We start from the raw sequence: 19,697 nt of genomic DNA on the forward strand, positions 1-19,697 counted from the left end.
GTCTGCCTCGGATTGGCCGAATTCGGCTGATTTTGCATTGATCCCTGTGAGAAAACACGTTAAAGGGTCTCGGTTGGCCCAAAAAACTGAAACTTACCGGTTGCAGGGCTCTCTGGTGCGACTGCTCCTCTGACTCACGTTGCAGTTTGGTGTTTTGCTCCGGTCAACCTTTTTTAAAGGTCGAAAAGGGTTTCGGTGCGGCGGCGGGTGGCGACAATCAGCTTTCTGGCGGCTGAGTCATCTTCTCTGGCGAGGGGGTTTGGCGGCTGGTTAGATTTTGGTGCGGATGTGGATTATTTATATCCGTCCGTTTTTTATCTGGATCGTCCATCGCATTTGATCTGAACTGTTTAATCGCAATTGAATAAGGAGTGAATCTGGACCGTTCATCGTGATCCAATTTGGTCTGTCCATCGCGATTCACTCTGAACCATTCGATCTAGTTTGAATCTGGCCGTTTGATCGCGTTTAGGAAGGAGCGCATCTAGGCCGTCCATGCGCACGGGAACGGACCTGGGCCGTTTGATCGCGGGCACGCAGATTGCCCACGTGGCCTCCTGCATGGCACCACGTCAGCGTCCGCTGCCACACGGCGCATCCTGATTCACAGGACCTGCTGACCGGACGTTTGACATAGCGAAACTTTTCAAAATTACGTTTTGGCCCATATTTTTCGATTTTTCTTTCAAAAATACACCAAGAACCCAAATTTTCACCATTTTTTCTTAAAATTATTTTCAATTAAATTTTTCGTTAATTTTATTTCATTTTTTACTTTAAATTAAAATAAAAATAAAAAGAAATTAAAAAATTATTTTATTATATTTGAAATAAAATCCTAAATTACAAAAAAAAAAAATTTCGGGTGTTATAATATTTATCATGATTTTTCTAATTTTATTTAATTAATAAATCTAAATTATGTAATTAAGAAGTTCATTCATCATTTAATTAAAAATTCTAATGACTCTATAATTAAAGAGTTTTACTTGAATAGAAACTATTTACTAATAATTTTATTAAATTAAAACTGTTCAGCCAAATTTATTTTACACGTTAGACTAAATATTTTAATAAAACTAATGTTGTAATTATCTTAATTGTCTAAATATTTTTTTTTTCGCTTGTGATGAAATAAATAAATAAAATAACTTTTATATAAAGAGTGAATTGTTTTAATTTTAATTAGATATTATAACAAGATTATACTAAGAACGTAATACCGGAGAAAAATCCAAGTACATTAATAATTTCAGTTACCTTTTAGAGTCCCCGCGTTCACACCCATGGAAAAACCCATCAACTTATGGTAACCGTTAGATCAGTTTTCAACGGCTGATGCAAGGCGTTATGTTATCATGCGCTCATGGCCTGAAACAGCTCTTCTTTCACGTGATGCTTTCGTCATGTGGGCCCCATAATCCGACGGCTCTGATCGTCCCTCTTTTCGAAATTAAATTTCGCCTCCAAAAAAAGAAAAAGAAACCAGAAAGGCTTCAACATTTAGTACTTCTCCGTTTTCCTTTGTAGCTCAATGGAGTCTCTTCCAGGAAACACAAGAATTCAATCCTCCATTTTCATTCTTTTTCCTTTTTAAATTATAAATATACGTATAAGTCACAGACAGATTAGTTGCTCTTTTATCCATTTTTGGTGGTGTATGTACATATACACTGTTTTTATACATACAAAACTGTCATGTACTAGGGTTTTAGTATTATCCTGCAGATTTGAAATTTTAACTTGAAGCCATAGCCAAGGGTGTGCATTGAGTTCGGGGCTACACTATCCAAGTATTTTGTTTTTGGAGATAGAGAGCAAAAAGTTTTGGACAGAGATTTCGCAAGGGTGAAAAACGGAAGAATTTCGCAGAACGGAATACTGAAGTGTTAAGAGACAAACATTTATAGAGAGACAGAGTTTCAGTTTTGGGGGTGGGGTGGAGTTAGGGTTTGTGTTTAAGAGGGAAAAATTTAGAGAGGAAAAGCTCGAGCTGCGTTTTTGAGAGTGTGCGTGCTTTTTGGGTGTGATGCTTGAGAAATGGAGATGGTGAACCCGCAGCCATTGCAAGCGCGATCATTCGGTGGTAAAGGTTACGGACTAGCGCAGATACCGATGCAGATCGACAAGGACGAATTAGATGGACGCCAAATTGACACCATGAACGGTGTGGAAGAAACTGGGGTAAGCTCCGTAAACTATGGTGATGGAGCTGTTGCGCGGACGAATCGAACCAGTGAGCTCACTGTAGCGTTTGAGGGCGAGGTCTACGTCTTCCCTGCCGTTACACCTCAAAAGGTGAGAGTACTACAACAACTTTTTTTTTTTTTGGGAAAATTTTGTTTTGTTTTTCTTTGCTTGCAGAGAAGATGTAGTAACGAGAGAAGGGAAATGTGTTTTCTAGTCTTGTTTCTCTGTTAGGTTGTGTTGGTCTGGGTAGGAGATTTATAAGAACTTGTCTTGGCCAAATGCTTCCTCCCCCTCCGGCTTGGAGAACAGAAAGAATGTTGAAATTATAGGTTGATTTTTATTGGCAGTGCTCCAAATATTTTGCTGCTGTTGCGGACTAATGTTTGAAGTTAGGTATGGAAAATAATTGAGTCTTGGTTTGGTTAGTTGGTTTATCTAAAATGAGAACTGAGTTAAAACAAGTGCTTCTGTCCGGCTTGCCGCTAAGAATTGAATTTGGGGCATGTTGATGGGACGACTTTATCTATTTTTTTCTTTTGTTATGAGAAACAATGCGGAGAAAGTACACATCACACTTATTATTTTTTATTTTTTGAAATGCGGATAAAGAGAACCCAAAATTGAATATGAACAAGCTGGGGATGCACGTACAATTAGTTCTAGATGATGGAAATCCTTGTTAATTTGTTTTTCCAAATTTCTTTCTTTTTCCTTTGAGGAACCAAAGATAACTTCGACACTCTCCTTGCTCAATCAGATAACAATTTTGATAAGTTCTCTGTGGTTTTCTTATCATTTTGGAATTGTAAAGGGTCTTTATATTTGTGCTTCTTGTTGTTGGAGCTTTGACATGGTGCTGACAACTTCGTACTAAATAGTTTCTGAGTTATTTCTTTCCACTACTTTGTTATAGTTTCATTTTTTATAATAATGAGAAAACCACAGAGAACTGTCCCCCACTTTGGATGTGGAGATTGGATGTCCAAGGGTTGGTCACCCCTTCAAAGATTCTCTGGAAAAAGGACCTTGTAACTGTCCCCCACTTTGTACCTGGTAAGAATCTTATAGATGTTAAGGAAATTTGGAATGACCTTCCATGAACTTTTATGATTGGTGGATCTTGTGGTCACAACATCCTAACCATTCTATTAACTACTGTGAACACTGTTGGTTACTTTATGCCACAAAGAATTAGGTTCCTGCAAAAAAACATCATAACCACATAACTAATATTGACAAGTTCCTGGATTTAAAATTCCCAATGCCCAATCCTCCAAAAGAAATAGTTTTTTTTTTTTTTGGTCAAATCTAGGATTCCTTGGTTATGCTAAGGAACTTCAAGATTAACTGTGAGCACCAGCAACATAGTATGCCTCCTTGTGTGGCACATGACCTAAGTCAAAGCAACCCATGGGTATCCTGGGGGATTACGGATTGAACATACGCACAGAACTTCGTTGAGTAATTAGTTTGTATGGAGGTATTATATATGTTACAATGCATTAGTAGGCTCTATAAAGTTCTGCTTACAATAAGTTCCTGGTTAGTGGAACTGCTGAAGCAGTTGAAATCTGCAATGAGAAAGTTGCTGAAGTAACATGTGCAATGATAAAATATAGTTCTTAAAGTGGGCTATAACAAGGAAATTTGTATAGAGTGACAGAAAAATTCATAGCTTAAGGGTATGGCTAGGTCTTTTTCGTTTTGGAAAAAAAGTATTATAAAGAAGATACCAAGGGGTTCTTCCATGTACAAAGAGAGTGTGAACAGTCTAAGTTACAATTCAGAAGTTCTACTAGGCCTGAGAAGCCCTCATCTCTGAATAAAAAGTGACCAGAAACCTAAAAGAATAAGTTTCTTAGCCAAAATCCTGGAACTTCTTTGGGAGGAGGAACACACTATTTCAAAGGCTTTCATGTTTCTCTCTCTCCAATGAATCAAGAAAATAGAAAATTGATTGAGAGCCAAAATCTTCCTCTGCTGTTCAGAGCAGCTTTGCTGTACCAAGACCAAATCTTTCCCTCAAAAGAGGCAAACACCACCCAGAACAACCCCAAAAACTTGATTGCTACTTTCCACAGCCTTCTAGACCAAACATGCCAGGGTTGAGATGGCAGGGAGACTCTGCTGCATATTTGCAGCAATAGCATGCATAGCCCAAAAAGCTCCACTTTTTATATTGTTACCAATGGTTAAAATATGCTGGTGTGGCTTTCCACTTAAAATAGCTACTCTAAAACAGCTGCTTAAATTTGGTTGCCATTTCCCACTGCCTTCTAGACCAAGCATGCCAAGGTTGAGATGGCAGGGAGACTCTGCTGCATATTTGCAGCAGTAGCATGCATAGGCCAAAAAGCTCCACTTTTTATATTGTTATCAATGGTTAGAATACGCTGCCGTGTGACTTTCCACTTAATATAGCCACTCTAGATGGTGGACGAGTCTCTAGGATAGCTTTCCTAGGGAAGTTATTGATGCTGACAGCACTGAACTTCCTCATATGCTCCCTGTACCAGCTTCTGACCTCAAAGACTCCTTTCTTGGACATTTTCCAAACAGCTTGTCTGTGATTTCAGGCATGATGGCAGCCCTAAAGAGAAGTAAAAAGCCAGCATTATTGCCATCTCCTCCTCTCAACCTTTGATGTCGCGGACAGAACATACATACCAAAAGACTAAACAAAACTTGGTATTAGATGCTCAAAGCTTCATTACTGCACGTTTATCCTGCCAGAATTTTTAGGTGTTGAAGAGTTGAGGGAGAAAAAGTCTAGACCTAGTATTTGTATTCTAGAGATGAATCATGCTTGAGATCAATGTTAATGGGGCTCCTTTTAAGCTTGTTCTGGTTCCAAATGATTAAGCCAGGTTTATGTGTCAGTGTGGTGTAGATGTTAAATTTGCTGTTACATATTTTAACATTGCTAATATCTATATATATATATATATATGTATTTATTTCTTTTTGTGGTTAAAGATTAAGCTTTGCTGTGAGCATCAACCGTTTTTACATCTCTTCCAGTATATGATGTTTTAGATTAACGTTGATTGTATTGATGATTTTGATCTCAAGCTGACTTTAATACTATCAAGAACAATTGGTTTTATTATTTTGGCTCCAGTGTCCTAGGGTATAACCTTGATTGTATTGATGATTTTGCCTACATTGTAGATATGCTAATTGACATGTAAATTCCTTTTATACATGGGTGGTGCCCCCTTGGCACCACTTTAATACAACTCTTCCTACTTTTCTTTAAAAAAAAAAATGTATATGATGTTTTTCCATTAATGCAAATGTTTTGGATTTTTACTTCACATGCTGCCTTGGATGATAAAATGAGAGATGAGAGATCTGTTCGTTTCAAGAGTTGTTTGATGGTCTGATTTGATATTGAAAAGCTGAATTAGGAGAATTTTGAAACTTTCTGTTAAGAAATATGTTCTCACTGTGGCCAAGTTATATAAATAACTAATACATAATGGATTTTGGCAGAAATGACATTTAATTTTTTTTTCTAAAAGTGCACTGCTTGTAAAACTTGGATAGATATCCTTGCTGCATGTTGAGGCGAGTCAATAAATTCTAATAACTTTTGTTGATTTTTGCTTGCCTAAGGAGATGTACAATTTTTTAAACTGGAGAGGCCATTTGTATGTTGACCTTGTAGAGTAAAGTGTTCCACTTGGCTTTGTATGCGTGTTGATCTATTGGAATGTGTATGACAGGTGCAAGCTGTGCTATTACTTCTGGGAGGGGCTGATACACCTACTAGTGTACCTATAACCGATTTTCTGCTGCAACAGAACATCAGGGTATTTCCTGTTAAAATCCCCTTTTGATCTGCAGACACATTTTTTGATATCTTAGATGATTAATATTTTTCTTATAATATACAAGGTTGTAGGTGAGGCTTCACAAGACTCGAAACTTTCTAAAAGAATTGCCTCATTGGTGAAGTTTCGTGAAAAGCGGAAAGAAAGGTGTTTCGAGAAGAAAATTCGATACAGTTGCCGGAAAGAAGTTGCACAGAGGTAAGATGCCTGATAATTTGATACCTTATGCTTTGGACTGAAGGAAGTGAATATAAATGTCTCTACATGTCAAAGCTTTTGGGAATGTAAAAGTTCAGAGCAGTTAACGTATTTCCTAACTTCCAGTTTTGCGTTGTATTGTTTCTCTTTCTCTCTAATAAATCTTCTTCTTTTATCTTAAAAAAACATATTTCCTAGATTTTATTATTTTGTACTAAAACAGAAGAGAGCATCATAAATAAGGGGGAAAATAGAGAAAACACAATGCTCTTGATTCCCTTTACTGAAAAGGGTTAAGGACAGGGGGGGATGGAGTTGAAAAAGGGTGCGGAAAATAACTGATGAGGAAAAGTTTGGGCTTTGCTATTTGTAATAAGCTCTCTATTCATTTAATAATATTTGTATCCTAGGATGCACCGAAAGAATGGACAGTTTGCATCATTGGTGGAGTGTCATGATATTGCTGCTGGAAACTGGGATCCAAATGTGAGGACACCTTCTGAATCTTGGTGAGTTTTCTTTATTTTCTTTTTTTCTGTAAAAAGTCAATATCAGCTGTTAAAATGTTAATATTTAAATTATTACCATTGTAGATATACTAATTGACATGTAAATTTTTTGTACATGGGTGGTGCTCCCTTGGCATTACATTTCAATATTCTTACACTTTTAATTCAAAAAAAAATTTAAATTGCTGATTCTGCAAGTACTAAATGGTGCTGAGCCTTGTGCAGTTGCACTTACTTGTTAAGACTAACTATCTCTTTGGAAAAAATTTATCAGTTCTGGGAGATGTCAGCATTGTGGGGTCAGTGAGAAGTTCACCCCAGCAATGCGTCGGGGTCCAGCTGGTCCAAGATCACTTTGCAATGCGTGTGGCCTTATGTGGGCAAACAAGGTTCGTTATGAGGAAATGATAAGATTTCTGTATATTCATGCTATATTCATGTGGCCTTTCTCAGGACTAGTCCTTTAATTGATTTTTTTTTTTCACATAAAGCCTTTCATCAAGTAATTAGGGGTGGTTGAAGATAAAAATTTGGAAATTGCTGTTATTGTTTTCTGATGTGATTAAATGCATTGGGTGGTGGGAAAACAAATAGTAAACTGAAAGTCTTTTACCTAACTTCAAAGGCCCAATAGAAAAGTTTGTGAATTACATGGTGAGTTGTTAATGTTATTTCCTTCCATTCATAGAGAAAAAGGGACTTCCCCAGCAATATACAAAAAAGAAAAAATTACAGAGTCCCCAGCCATCATAAGGTTTACAAAATCAGCCTCATAGTGGGCAGAGTTCTATGCAAAAGATTTAGGTTTTTAGAACAATGGTCCGTGATACTCAAGGAAGAGGTTGTAGAGTCTTCAAAAGCTCAAATTACTACTGCTATTGTTTAATGATGTGCATCTAATTCCTTCCACAATGGTGAAAGGGGGATTCCCCAGCTGGGAACCAATTTGGAGTTCTTTCTACTTTTACAAAGATGAAGGAAAAACTTCTTCACTTGACTTCACTTAGACTTCTTGGTAGTATGGTTGCTAATATTTATATACATATTCTCCTAGAATGTTATTTCAGAAAAAAAAAACACATTCTCCTAGAATGGTTGAAATTGTATTCATTATTATCATTTGCAGCTTGCCTGAATGTTTTGTTATGTTTTTTATATTGTCTATCTAATTCTTCTTGTGCTTGCAAAGCTCTTTGCAAATGCCTTTTCATGATAAAAAACGATATTGTCATTTTTACAAGAAATTAGTGTTCGTCAGATATTAGTATGTCATGAAGCTTATAACTCATTTTCCTTGTCTAAAGTATTGAAATTCATAAATTTATTTTGTTCTGTCATGGATTGTGATATAATAGTCTTATTATCCTCCATTGGCAGGGAACTTTGAGAGATCTCACGAAGAATGGGAGGAACATTTCTTTCAATCAGAGTGACCTGGTATGTTTTTTTGGTAACAGACCCATTTTATGTTTGGAAGATAGCTTTTCTATAAGGGAAATAGATTATTCACCAATGTACCGAGGGGATATTGCCAAGAAAAAAGAAGAGCTCAAGTTTTGGAGAACTCGAAAGAACTTTATGTTTATGAAGCTTTTTTCATCTACAAAGAGGTTTTAGTCAAGCCAAAATGATGAAGAACAGGAAGCTCCTAAGTTAGGCATATTTTAATAGTAGGAGATATGAAGGAGAACCATGTTATTTGGTTCTTGATTGGTTCATATTGGTTCCTAATGTTTTCCAACGTTTTTTGTCCATTTTTGAGTTTAAATTGGTTAGGTTTGCTCGTTACAGTCACTTTTGGAGCATATCATCATATAATCTACCTGGTTATACATGACATGTTGTACCAACTCTTTTGGTCCATACTGGTGCATGTAGTGTATTGAGATACATCTACAATTAGTTCGTGTCTAGTATCAATATATTAAAATGTTGTGTATGCTAAAGATTATTTCAATGGTCATTGCATATATGATCATTATTCTTGATTAAATATTGAGTTTGAAATAGACACTCAGAAATTATGAAAGCACAGGATGTTCTGTAAGAAATAAACAGAGTTTAAGGGTAGAACTAGTGCGTCTCTTGTGTTAGAAGATGAACAACTGGAAGTTCCTTTTGAACTGCCAATTATAGCTCAAGAAAAATTTGTTACTTATGAAGTTGTTTTTGTTCATGGTAATGAAGTTGAGCAACTTCTTTCAACAATTTTGTTCTATCTCCTGTTGCTACTATTGAAGTGGTTTCTATCTATGACGATTGAATTAAAGAGATTTTTTGGAATTTTTTATCTTGAATCGTGGTTTTATGATACTAAGGAACCATAATTTTGTTAACTTCCAAATTTTCTATGGAAATTATCAAAACCATCAACCTTTTTAAGATTTTGAAGAGCATGCTTAAAGCCTTTCCTTCCTTGATGCTTCGCCACTTCAAAACTTTAGTTCGAGATCTCACCAAGTGAGGTAGATAATAAAAAACAAGAAATTATTTTTGAAGAAAATCTTTAGTTAAAAAAGTCTTTTTGTAATAATAATTATTATTTTGTATTTTAAATTTGTTTTTCAGGTTTATTTATGCATTATAAGATTTTAGTTCTATTTATATATATATATATCTCTTAAGTATTATAAGAATTAGAAGTTTTTATATTTTCTCTTTTATAATTTTTCTTATCTTATTGCCTATATAAAGGCTAATTCCTACCAAGAAAAAGAGAATGGACAATAATGAATTTAGAAATTTTTTTGTGAGGATTTTGTTCCTGATATCTCTCTGTGTTTATTGCTATTATTATTCTTCTGTCTAACCTATCTTGTTCATTCTATTTCTCCTTGTATTTCTTGACTTTAATCTCTAACTTCTTTTTTCATATCTTTATTCGTATATTTATCATCTAAATTTTCTTTATTTTAAAATTTTATGTAGGACAAATTGGTTAAATGTTGCTCGTCCTGTATTGTAAATATTTTTATCAGCTCAATCTAATAGTAAAATGTATCACGTGACAATCACATGACTATGAAATAACAAAACCAACACGATGATAAGTGATTTTGTTTTGGGAAAAAAAGAGCCAAGAGTTTGGTTCATATAGTAAAAAGGAGATTAAAGTGAGTGTAAGAAGATCATTGAGTGCCAGGGTAGTTAATTGTGTAAATGGCTAATATAGAAAAGAGCTAATTATTTATTTTTTTTCTTGCAATGTTGACAAGAGTAAGATGACAGAAGGACTAGGTTGTTATACTTAAAAAATAAAAGACTCAATTGTTATCATACCGATGTTAAGCACTTCTATGCAACTTACCCAATCATAAATTGCCTTATCCTCTCTTTTTGTAACTTTTTTAAAGAAAAAACCAATTATCAATCACAAAGCTCTCTTAATGGTTGTTCTAGAAAGACAAATTAGCCACTTTCTCTCTAGGCCAAGAGCGTTTACGTCTGCGCTGCCACGCCTTTTGGGCGGTGCAAACTCTCGTTTTAAGGTAATGGTTGTAGGACAGAGAAGGTTTCTGTTGATGTGGTAGGGGAAGGGAAGGGGGTTAAGGTTGTTGAGAATGGGACAAGGTTTCGGAAATCGATCTTCTTCCAGGAAGGGGATGCGCAATGGTTAATTCAATGTTTTAGAGAACTTTGGTGGAAGAAGGGGGAAAGGCCGTGGGGATGGAGAAGGAGAAGCAGTTGGAGAACCCTTTGGATGGCACTAAGTCATAACAGCTATGGAAAATTCTTGGTATTCTCGGAAGGTAAGGAGGGCCCAAGGGGGAGAATGAACAGACTGTTCTTGCCTGAGGGGCCGAGGGTGGAAGGCTGATGGCAGTTGATGGTTGCTGTTCATGAGGTTGCTGGGGTCAAGCTTGTACCTCCAGAATGTGTAACAAAGAAGATGACAAGCGTAATTTCTTGTGCGACTAAGCCAAATCCCATGGTGAGACTGCTTGTTCAGTGTCCAGGATGTAATCTGAAGTTAGGTGTTAGGTTGAAGATGGGGAATGCTCTGACATTTGCTGAAGCTCTGTGTTCACAGACATTGAGTCGGGTAGGGCAGACGCCTGAGACTGGGTTGGCGGGACCTGGTCGGGTACAATTTAATATTCAAATCAGTGGCGTGAGGAGGACTGGGCGGGAAAATGGGGTGAGGAAAACAGGTGGGCCATTCAGCAGGAAAGGTTTGGGCCTTGAGGACAGTAAGAGATATATGTGGGCAGAAAAAGGAGAATGGGTGGACCAACCTGGGCCTAGTAAAGTGGTGGGCCGGAGATTAAAATGAAAGCCTATGTGGTGACCGATTTGTGGAAGGGCCAGCCCGAGCAAAGAACTAGTTAAAATATGTGAAGTTGAAGGGGAGACTCGATCAGATGAGTCAGAGTTAGGGTTTCTGGATGAAGTTGAAGTGGAGCTTAGAGAAATGGATGGAAGATTCTAGACTATACAGAGAGAAGAGGAGCTGACTCCCAATGGTGAAGAGGAACATGAGATCTTGGCTAGTGAAGCTGGCTTGGTGTTATGTGAGCCCCAGGTGCATGATGTGGAGGTGTTTTGTCTAGCGGAGGCGAATGATGGGATCCCTTCGGGCAATCTCGCGGATAATGAACATTCATTGGTCGAAGTGGAGGTCAAGGATGATGCCTCAGAGGAGGTGTTGGACGTGACACCGATCCGGTGTGAGGATGCTGATAAGTTGATGCTCCATATCAATCCTATGATGGCCGAAAGGATGAGACAACAATATGCTGACTGGGTCATGAAGAATTTTGTCTAGGTAAGCAAAACACTTGGGATCTCCTTGAATTTTGAGGAAAGAATTTTGAACTTAATACAGGAAATGTAAAATGGCTTTGTCGGGGATGGGAGTGACAAACACAAGCGGGATATCTGGCAGGAAAAAAGGAGAAAGGGGTAGCAGAGAATTGAAGAGACTACAGTGCTCTGTGAATTATGATGGGAGAAAGGAGAAAAGGAAGGTTGGGAGTGTGGTGTCTCTGAATTTGAATTAATGATAGGGAATATCTTATCTTGGAATGTGCGGGGTTTGAATGATTGTAAAAAGAGAGGGGTGATCCAGGGCTGTTTAAAGAGATGGAAGCCTGTGATAATTTGTTTTCAGGAAAAATAAATGGAGGAAATTGGGAGGGGGATTATTCATAGTATGTGGGTTGAACACAACATCCAGTGGAGCTGCCTCCCAGCTACTGGGGTAGCTGGTGGTATCCTAACCGCTTGGAATGTGGACTTAATCAGATGCAAGAATTCAATGCTTGGCAGGGTGTCGCTGTCTTACCAATTTGAGGAAATTGGGAGAGGGGAAGGAGTGGGTTTTCATAGGTGTATATTGTCGAGGTAAGGGGGTGGAGAGCGAGTTATTGTAGGAGGACTTAGAGCAATGTAAGAAGCAGTGGGGTGATAGGTGGGTTGTTGGGGTGGACTTCAACATGATCCTGAATAGGAACGAGAGGTCAGGTGGGGGCAGCTACAATGGGGAGGTGGAGGAGTTCAGGGAGATGGTGGACTGTTTGAACCTGGTGGATTTACCTCTTTTGGATGGAAAATGGACTTGGTCTAATTCTTGGGAGGATCCTACTTGGTCTAGAATTGATCGGTTTCTACTGTCTTATGAGATGTTTGGCCTGTACCCTGGACTGTGTCAAACGATATTGCAGCATACTATCTCAGATCATTTCCTGCTTTGTCTTGAGCCGAATGGTATCGATTGGGGACCGGTTCCTTTTAGATTTGACAATAAGTGGCTCAAAGTGCATGGGTTCAGAGAAATGGTGGATTTTTATTGGAAAAAAGTGCAGGTGAAGGGTACAACAAGTTTTTCTCTCCATTCTAAACTTAAGATGCTCAAGGATGAAATCAAAAAATGTAGTAAAGAGGTGGGCGACAAAATTGAGGAGAGTACTAAAGCATATATACAAGAGTTGGTTGATCTGGATTTAAAGGAAATGAATGGGTCATTATGTATTAATGACAGAGATAGAAGGAATGTGGTCAAAAAAGAAATCGCTCATAATTTAAATTTAGAAGCCATTTCCTGGAGACAAAAAGTCAAGGAAAAGTGGCTTATAGACGGCGACCGCAACACTAAATTCTTCCACTGTTTAGCAAATTATAGAAGAAAATGCAATTATGTGGAGGAGATTGCCATAAATGGGAAGGAGTGCAGAGGAAATGCTGAGGTGAGGGACATGACTAGGAGTTATTTCCAGCAGCTTTATGAGGAAAAAGAGAGCTGGCGGCCAAGGTTGGATAATCTGGAATGTAACCAGATTTGTGCCGAGAGCAGGGAGGGGATTGATGGCAGGTTTACTGAGGATGAGGTGCTTGAATGTTTAAAATGTTGTGATGGGGACAAGTCCCCGGGGCCTGATGGTTTTAGTATGAAATTTTATTCAAGAGTTCTGGGATGTTTTGAAGGCTGATGTGATGGATGTGTTTGGGGATTTTCACAGGTCGGGCTTCTTTATCAGGGCCATTAATGATACTTTCCTGGTTCTAATTCCTAAAGTTGAGGGAGCCAACGAGATTAAGTAGTTCCCTCCGATAAGTCTTGTTGGTTGTATCTACAAGTTAATTGCAAAGTTATTGGCAAGAAGGATGAGTAGGGTGCTTGGTGAGGTGATCGGGAAGAGCCAAAATGTGTTTGTGGAAGGAAGACAAATCTTTGACGCGGTGGTGATGGCTAATGAGGTTGTGGATGAGCTGGTGGGGCAGAAGCGGGAGGGTGTTTTATGCAAACTTGATATGGAGAAGGCCTGTGACCATGTTTGTTGAGATTTTGTAGATTATATGCTTAAAAGACTTGGTTTTGGAAGAAGGTGGAGATGTTGGATCAAGACTTGCATCTCCACTGCCTCTTTTGCCATGATGATGAATGGAGGCCCATAATCTTTTTTTAAGGCATCCAAAGGGCCACGCCAAGGTGACCCGTTATACCCATTGCTGTTTATCATTTTGATGGAGGCTTTTAGCAGGTTAATGGGAAGAGCGGTTGATCTCAAAATGATTGAGGGCATTCCAGTGGGTAGGGGGGAAGATTTGTGGTGGTTTCGCACTTATTTTTTGCTGATGACGCTCTTATTGTTTGTAAACCTGACATGATATGTTGCATCTGAAGTGTATCCTTTTATGTTTCCAGCTCATATCTGGTTTGAAAATTAATCTAAGAAAGTCGGAGTTGGTTAGAATAGGAGATAGAAGTGATGAGAAGACGCTGGCTGGGGTTCTGGGGTGTGGTGTTGCTACATTACCTATCAAATACCTTGGCTTGCCGCTGGGGGCGAAGTATAAGGATGTTAATGTTTGGAACCCGGTTCTGGATTTATTGGAGAGAAGATTAGCTGGTTGGAAAAGGAACTTTCTCTCTAAAAGGGGGAGACTCACTTTGATAAAAAGTACACTCTCTAATCTGACTGTGTATTTTCTTTCATTACTTACAATACCGGCTAGCATCGCTGCAAAAATTGAAAAATACAATGTTGGTTCTTGTGGGGAGAGGTGGAGGGGAAAAGGAAGTATCACTTGCTTAGGTGGGAGGAGGTGAAAAAGCCCATGAGGGCTGGGGGATTGGGTTTAAGATCAATCAGGGAGATGAACACTGCTTTACAAGGAAAATGGCTCTGGAGGTTTAACAGGAAGGAAAACTGTGGAGAAGAGTTGTCCTGGCCAGGTGGGGGGAGACCGGTGGGGGTTATGCACAGATTGGCAGGTCTAGACCTCATGGGTTGAGTATGTGGAGAAAAATTAGAGAGGGGTATAACAAATTTGTTGAGTGCTTGAACTGGAAATTGGGCAGTGGGGACAGAATCAGATTTTGGGATGATAATTGGATGGGCGACTCCAATTTAAAGGATCGTTTTCCTTCCATTTTTGCAATTGCTACGAATAAGAGGGCCTATGTGAATGAGTTGTTTATGAGATCTGGTACGGGTGGGGATTGGTGTGTCCAGGTGGGAAGAAACCTTCAGGACTGGGAGGTGGAAGAGTATTGCAATCTGCTTAATTTACTGGCTGGCCTCAGCCTGGGGAACGGGAAGGATGAAAGAATATGGAAACTGAGCAAAGTCAGGGGATTGGGGAGGCTGGCTGTTTTCCGCATAAACAAATCTGGAGATTGAATGCTCCACCTAGAGTGGCTTTTTTTGTGTGGCAAGCTGTCAGGGAGCGTATTTTAACTATTGATATGCTTAGAAGGAGGGAGAACATTCTGATTAATAGATGCTTGTGCAAAAAAGAGGAGACTTGTAATCATATTTTGTTGTGGTGCCCTGCTGCCTATGACATTTGGTCTATGGTTTACAACTTATTGGGGGTTAAATTGGGTGGTGAATGGGAATGTGAGGGAGGAGTTGTGGGCTTGGGATGGGTTGTGTAAAAAGAACAAATTGTTACGGTTAATTCCACTTTCTATCTTTTGGGTGGTTTGAAAGGAAATAAACTTGAAAGCTTTTGAGAGTATTGAGAAAGAGTTTACTCTATTAGAGATACTTGAATCTTCTCTTTTGGTTCTATACCTTTGGGTCATAATATTAGAGAGCTCGAGGATTTTGGAGCTGTTTTTGATATTTTGATTGATTTGTAATCACTTGTACGTGGGTGTACCTACTTGGTACTTTGTTAATAATACTGTTTTACTTTTATTTAAAAAAAAAAGCTCTCTTAATGGTTCTCTTTTATGAGATAATATGCCCCCTTTTTTAGTAACATTTTCCTTTATGGTGACCATCTCATGTGCTCATGTTCCAGGAAACACCTACTGACTTAAAACCTTTGGCAATATTAACGGAAAGCTTTTGTACTGACAGAAAAGAGCAGGTAGCATTAAGTCGGATAAGTAAAAAGATATGTTATATATGCATGCTTGAAAGATTAATTTTTGTCAATGTTAACTTTTCTAATAGTAGTAGATCTTGGAATGCTTCTATTCACTTGTATGTTGATTTTTGGTAATGCTTCCTGTTGCCTGCAAGATTTTTCAAAAACTTTATTTACAAAAGCAGCTTAAGCCATGAGATGGTCATTGATTTTTATTTTGATGTAATTTGTATTGTTGCTCATTAGGGAAGCCCAGAGGAGACTAAACCTGTTGCTCTAGCCTCTAAGAAGAACTCTGTTGGGCCTCAAATACCGGTATATCTACTTTTTGTGACCGGAGAAAACACGTCTCTTTTTGGTGATATAAATTTTATTCAGTTAACAACTGCCATTTGATAAGCAATAATATATTTTTACAATTTGTTGTTGCCTGCAATTTTGAAGGAAAACCTTCTTTGAGATGAAATATAAGCATAAAGGTGCTATGGAATAAACTTTATGATGTTCTACTTTTTTTAGTTTAAATTATTAAGAAATAGGTAATATTTTATATTTTAATAAAATAATTTTATTGAAGATAAAGAGATTCCAAGCAAAGGAAATGGAGAAATACAAAAAAAAAGTATAAAGCCTTAAGAAAATAGATATCTAATCTTTAGGCAAGGTAGGTAAAGGCATCCCTTAAAATATCGTCAGAATTAGCCAAAGGTGAAATCATCCTTTCCTAAACCATGTGAAGTTTCAAAACCTTTGCCTTTTTTTGACAGAAAAAGAAGTGTTACTAATATAGAAGAGAAATTTCAGTGGAAGGAGAGATTTGGGCTTGGGAGAGTGTGTTTAAAAAGAAAAAATGCGTAAAGTTGATTCCTTTGACAATCTTTTGGATTATCTAGAAGGAGAGGAATTGAAAAGCTTTTTGATGAGGTAGAGAGTGATATTTTGAAAATTAGAGATAGATGGTTGCATTATTTTGACACTCTATTTTTAGGGCATGGCATGTAGGGTAGAAGATTTTGGGCATGTTATAGATAGTCTTACTGAGATATAAATATATTTTGTATATGGATTGCATTCCCTTGGTGCTATTGATTGAATAATTTTTTTATACTTTTTATCTTAAAAAAACTAATATAGAAGAGAAGTTATTTAAAAATTGAAGATAACACATCCTAAAAAAGGTCTCCACTAAAAAAGAGAAGCGAAGTAGATAAAGGCATAAACAAGGGACCTGCACCAATTGTTATCGGGCTACGAAACCATCATTTGAATTCTAACTGGACTATCACCTTAACGTTCAACAACCACTTATAAAAGAAGATGAGATAGAGTTAAGGGTCGCAAAGATGCTTCAATAAGGATTATTAGTAGGATAGTGTTGAGTTGTTTCGTTTGGTTTGATTTCGAAAATCAGAAAAACAAAGCTCACCATGGAAACTGACCAAACTGAACTGATTAGTTTATAAAACTGAATTGAGAAGAAGTTTGGCCGCTTCAGTTTTATACCAAACACCAAAATTAAAAACCCATTTAGAAACGTCATAGATGCAACCTCAATTGTATAGGTTACCTAATTGCATATTCACATCTGGTGTGAAAGAAATTACACTCCCATATAAACAACAGAATAAACACTAACAGCTAATGCAAAATAGAGAACGAATTACAGTGGTAAGAAAATTTTATTGTGCAGAAAACAAAAAATACACAGTGACACAAATACAAACACTAAATGTATATCCATATGAATGCGACAGAACAATGGCAGCAAAATAAGAGAAAGGAGCTAACCAGTCACCTCAAAGATCAGGAGTGGAGCAGCCACAGGCTTACAGAGAGCAGAGTGCAAACACTAGTCGTCAGGCAACAAAAGAGACAATCCTGTGAGAGGACTAACAAGTAGCAAGTGAGGGGAGAGTAGAGTGGAGTCTGGAGAGTGCAGCATGGCGGCCAACATGTAGGGGGAGAGAGACGCAAGGCTGAGATGGCAAGAGCCAGAGCTAAGAGGGAATTAGGAAGGGAGTTGCGATTCTCATAATCAATATGTTAAAAACCCTAATCTATTGTGACAGATACTGGGTTTGCCAAGGCAACCTTTGTTTAACTCTAACCTTGTAAAGCAATTTAACATGGCATTATCACTCTATCAGTCTTACTTTTGCTTTGATAGAGAACCAGCAAATATTTTAGAAGTGGTTATCACAGCTGGAATCAGGGGAAGTATAGTGACAGATACTGGGTTTGCCAAGGCAAACCTTGTTTAACTCTAACCTTATAAAGCAATTTAACATGGCATCATCACTCTATCAGTCTTACTTTTGCTTTGATAGAGAACCAGCAAATATTTTAGAAGTGGTTATCACAGCTGGAATCATGGGAAGTATAGTTTCGATATGTCCATGCTGCAAGTATAACAAATTGGATTTAGAGTCTATGGCCTTTTATACTTGCTGATTGCCAAATAAACATCTCTTGCACAGGGTTTGCTAGATATTGATGAAGCTGCTATTCATACTTTGCCCATAGAAATGGAGAATCCATCCATTGACCTTGAGGAAGAGGTAATTTTGTATAAACAACTTTGAACCTTAATATGTCCGTTAATTTTGAGCAAGCTCTACATGTGGTAAATATGTTGTTTGAAGGCCTTTCATAAATCTCTAGGTTTAGTACTTTAGCACTGCTTTCAGCACCTATGTCTGTGACCTCAAATTTTACAGTGACATTATAAAATAAATGGATATGTATTGCGATATACCATTTAAATTATTATAGTTAGAGAAACATGAAGCATTAAATACTAACAAAATCATTGGAAATTTCAATTAATGGATATTTGTTTTTCCTACCACAACCAGATAATGTAGTGGGTAAATTGAACTGAAGGGTTGTTTTAAACAAACAAGCAAAAAAAAGAGATCATTTAACTTGCAAATGAATTTAACAATTAGTTCATTCCTATGTTCAAAATAAATTTTAATTTTTTATGGAATTCTATATTACTACCATTATGAAGAGAGAAAAAAAAAAGAAGATCCCGAGCTTTTTTTTTCTCCAATCTCTCAAGTCTATTTCCTACAGTTGTAGGGCTTTGAAATGCAGTTGCTCAATTTAATATAGAATTCATTTTGACATGAAATTGATAATTTGGATTTGTTCCAAACTCAAAATTTTATATTTGCAAGAGAATTATCTTAATAAAACTGTCTTGTCACTGTACATAACCACATTATGTGATCTCTTCCAATCCTTCATAATGGATCTTCAAGGCATTTGGAGATATTTATTCTTGTTTATTGGATGCACATTTCTGAAAGCCAGTGCGACTCCATACATTATCATTGTACATAACCACAGTAAGCATATAAAATATCTACCTATCTCTTTCTATATAGAAACAATAATATATCTACCTATCTCTTTTATCTGAGGGTATCTAGCTCAAATTACTGTATTTATTTTTCAAAGTCTATATGACAGGTATCAAAATGAATTGTACTTCTAGGCAATGTCTTTGGATAGTGAAGGAAGGTTATGTTTCCTGTTATGGCCGGAGTTTGAATTTAATAAAAGTTAAAGAAAGCTTTTTTCTGTTGTTCGTATTCAGGAATTGCAGGAAACTCTAAATGAGCTAGCCAATACTTCAGGTTCAGAGTTTGAGATCCCTGCAAGTTTTGATGAGCACGTGGTGGTTTTTTAGCAACCTGGAATCAACCATATAGGAGACTAACTGTAGGCTTCAGCTGGGTTTAAAAGCTCTAAATGTTGGTTACTTCTGCAAGTTCATGAATACAAAAACTTACAGGTTGTTATCGATGTTTCCACCGTGGCAACTGAATGGCCGGGACTTGAGATCATGTTTTTTGGCTGTGGTAGTGAACCTTATATGCTGTTTATGGCTTCTCCATGGTGCAGTTGCAGTTAGAGTCTCTACTAACATAGATGTTTTATGTTCATAGAATATTCTTGCTATGCAAGTTGCCTAATATCTTGGTGTACCGCTGTTAGTTTCTGATGTCAATAATATTTTGTTTCTTCTTCTCATGGACGGATGTTAGTTCATTTTTCGTTTCATTTTTTTAATTGTTAGTCGTAGTATGCATTATTAGAAGAGTTCTTTTTGTTTTGAAAAAAAAAATATAAGATA

The 19,697-nt window shown here is 37.4% G+C and overlaps 1 protein-coding gene across 5 annotated transcripts; it reads left to right on the forward strand.

Annotated features, from left to right (window-relative positions):
* Positions 1–1,890: 1,890 nt before the first annotated feature.
* On the forward strand, positions 1,891–19,594 carry LOC110818909 (GATA transcription factor 19-like). Of its 5 annotated transcripts, XM_022047936.2 has the most exons (10): positions 1,891–2,298; positions 5,919–6,005; positions 6,091–6,224; positions 6,635–6,733; positions 7,008–7,122; positions 8,111–8,170; positions 15,485–15,553; positions 15,800–15,868; positions 18,031–18,111; positions 19,158–19,594. In XM_022047936.2, exons 1-10 carry the CDS (start codon positions 2,041–2,043, stop codon positions 19,248–19,250), a joined length of 1,065 nt encoding a protein of 354 aa, XP_021903628.1. In that variant the 5' UTR covers positions 1,891–2,040; the 3' UTR covers positions 19,251–19,594. The 5 variants fall into 5 exon arrangements, with proteins under 5 accessions (XP_021903628.1, XP_021903630.1, XP_021903629.1 ...); XM_022047938.2 differs by lacking the exon at positions 18,031–18,111 and having other exon boundaries at positions 19,158–19,382; XM_022047937.2 differs by lacking the exon at positions 15,485–15,553 and having other exon boundaries at positions 19,158–19,382.
* The last annotated feature ends 103 nt before the right edge of the window (positions 19,595–19,697 follow it).

Source organism: Carica papaya, chromosome 6, assembly GCF_054855325.1.
Source record: "Carica papaya isolate Zhongbai chromosome 6, ASM5485532v1, whole genome shotgun sequence".
In the NCBI taxonomy this organism is placed as follows: domain Eukaryota; kingdom Viridiplantae; phylum Streptophyta; class Magnoliopsida; order Brassicales; family Caricaceae; genus Carica; species Carica papaya.

Bases quoted from the DNA above. Each gene is read 5' to 3' on its own strand.
- LOC110818909 (XM_022047936.2), top strand. From the start codon at position 2,041: ATGGAGATGGTGAACCCGCAGCCATTGCAAGCGCGATCATTCGGTGGT. The intron at 6,225-6,634 runs GTAAGATGCCTG...TTTGTATCCTAG, and splicing joins CGGAAAGAAGTTGCACAGAG to GATGCACCGAAAGAATGGAC. The intron at 18,112-19,157 runs GTAATTTTGTAT...GTTCGTATTCAG, and splicing joins CCATTGACCTTGAGGAAGAG to GAATTGCAGGAAACTCTAAA.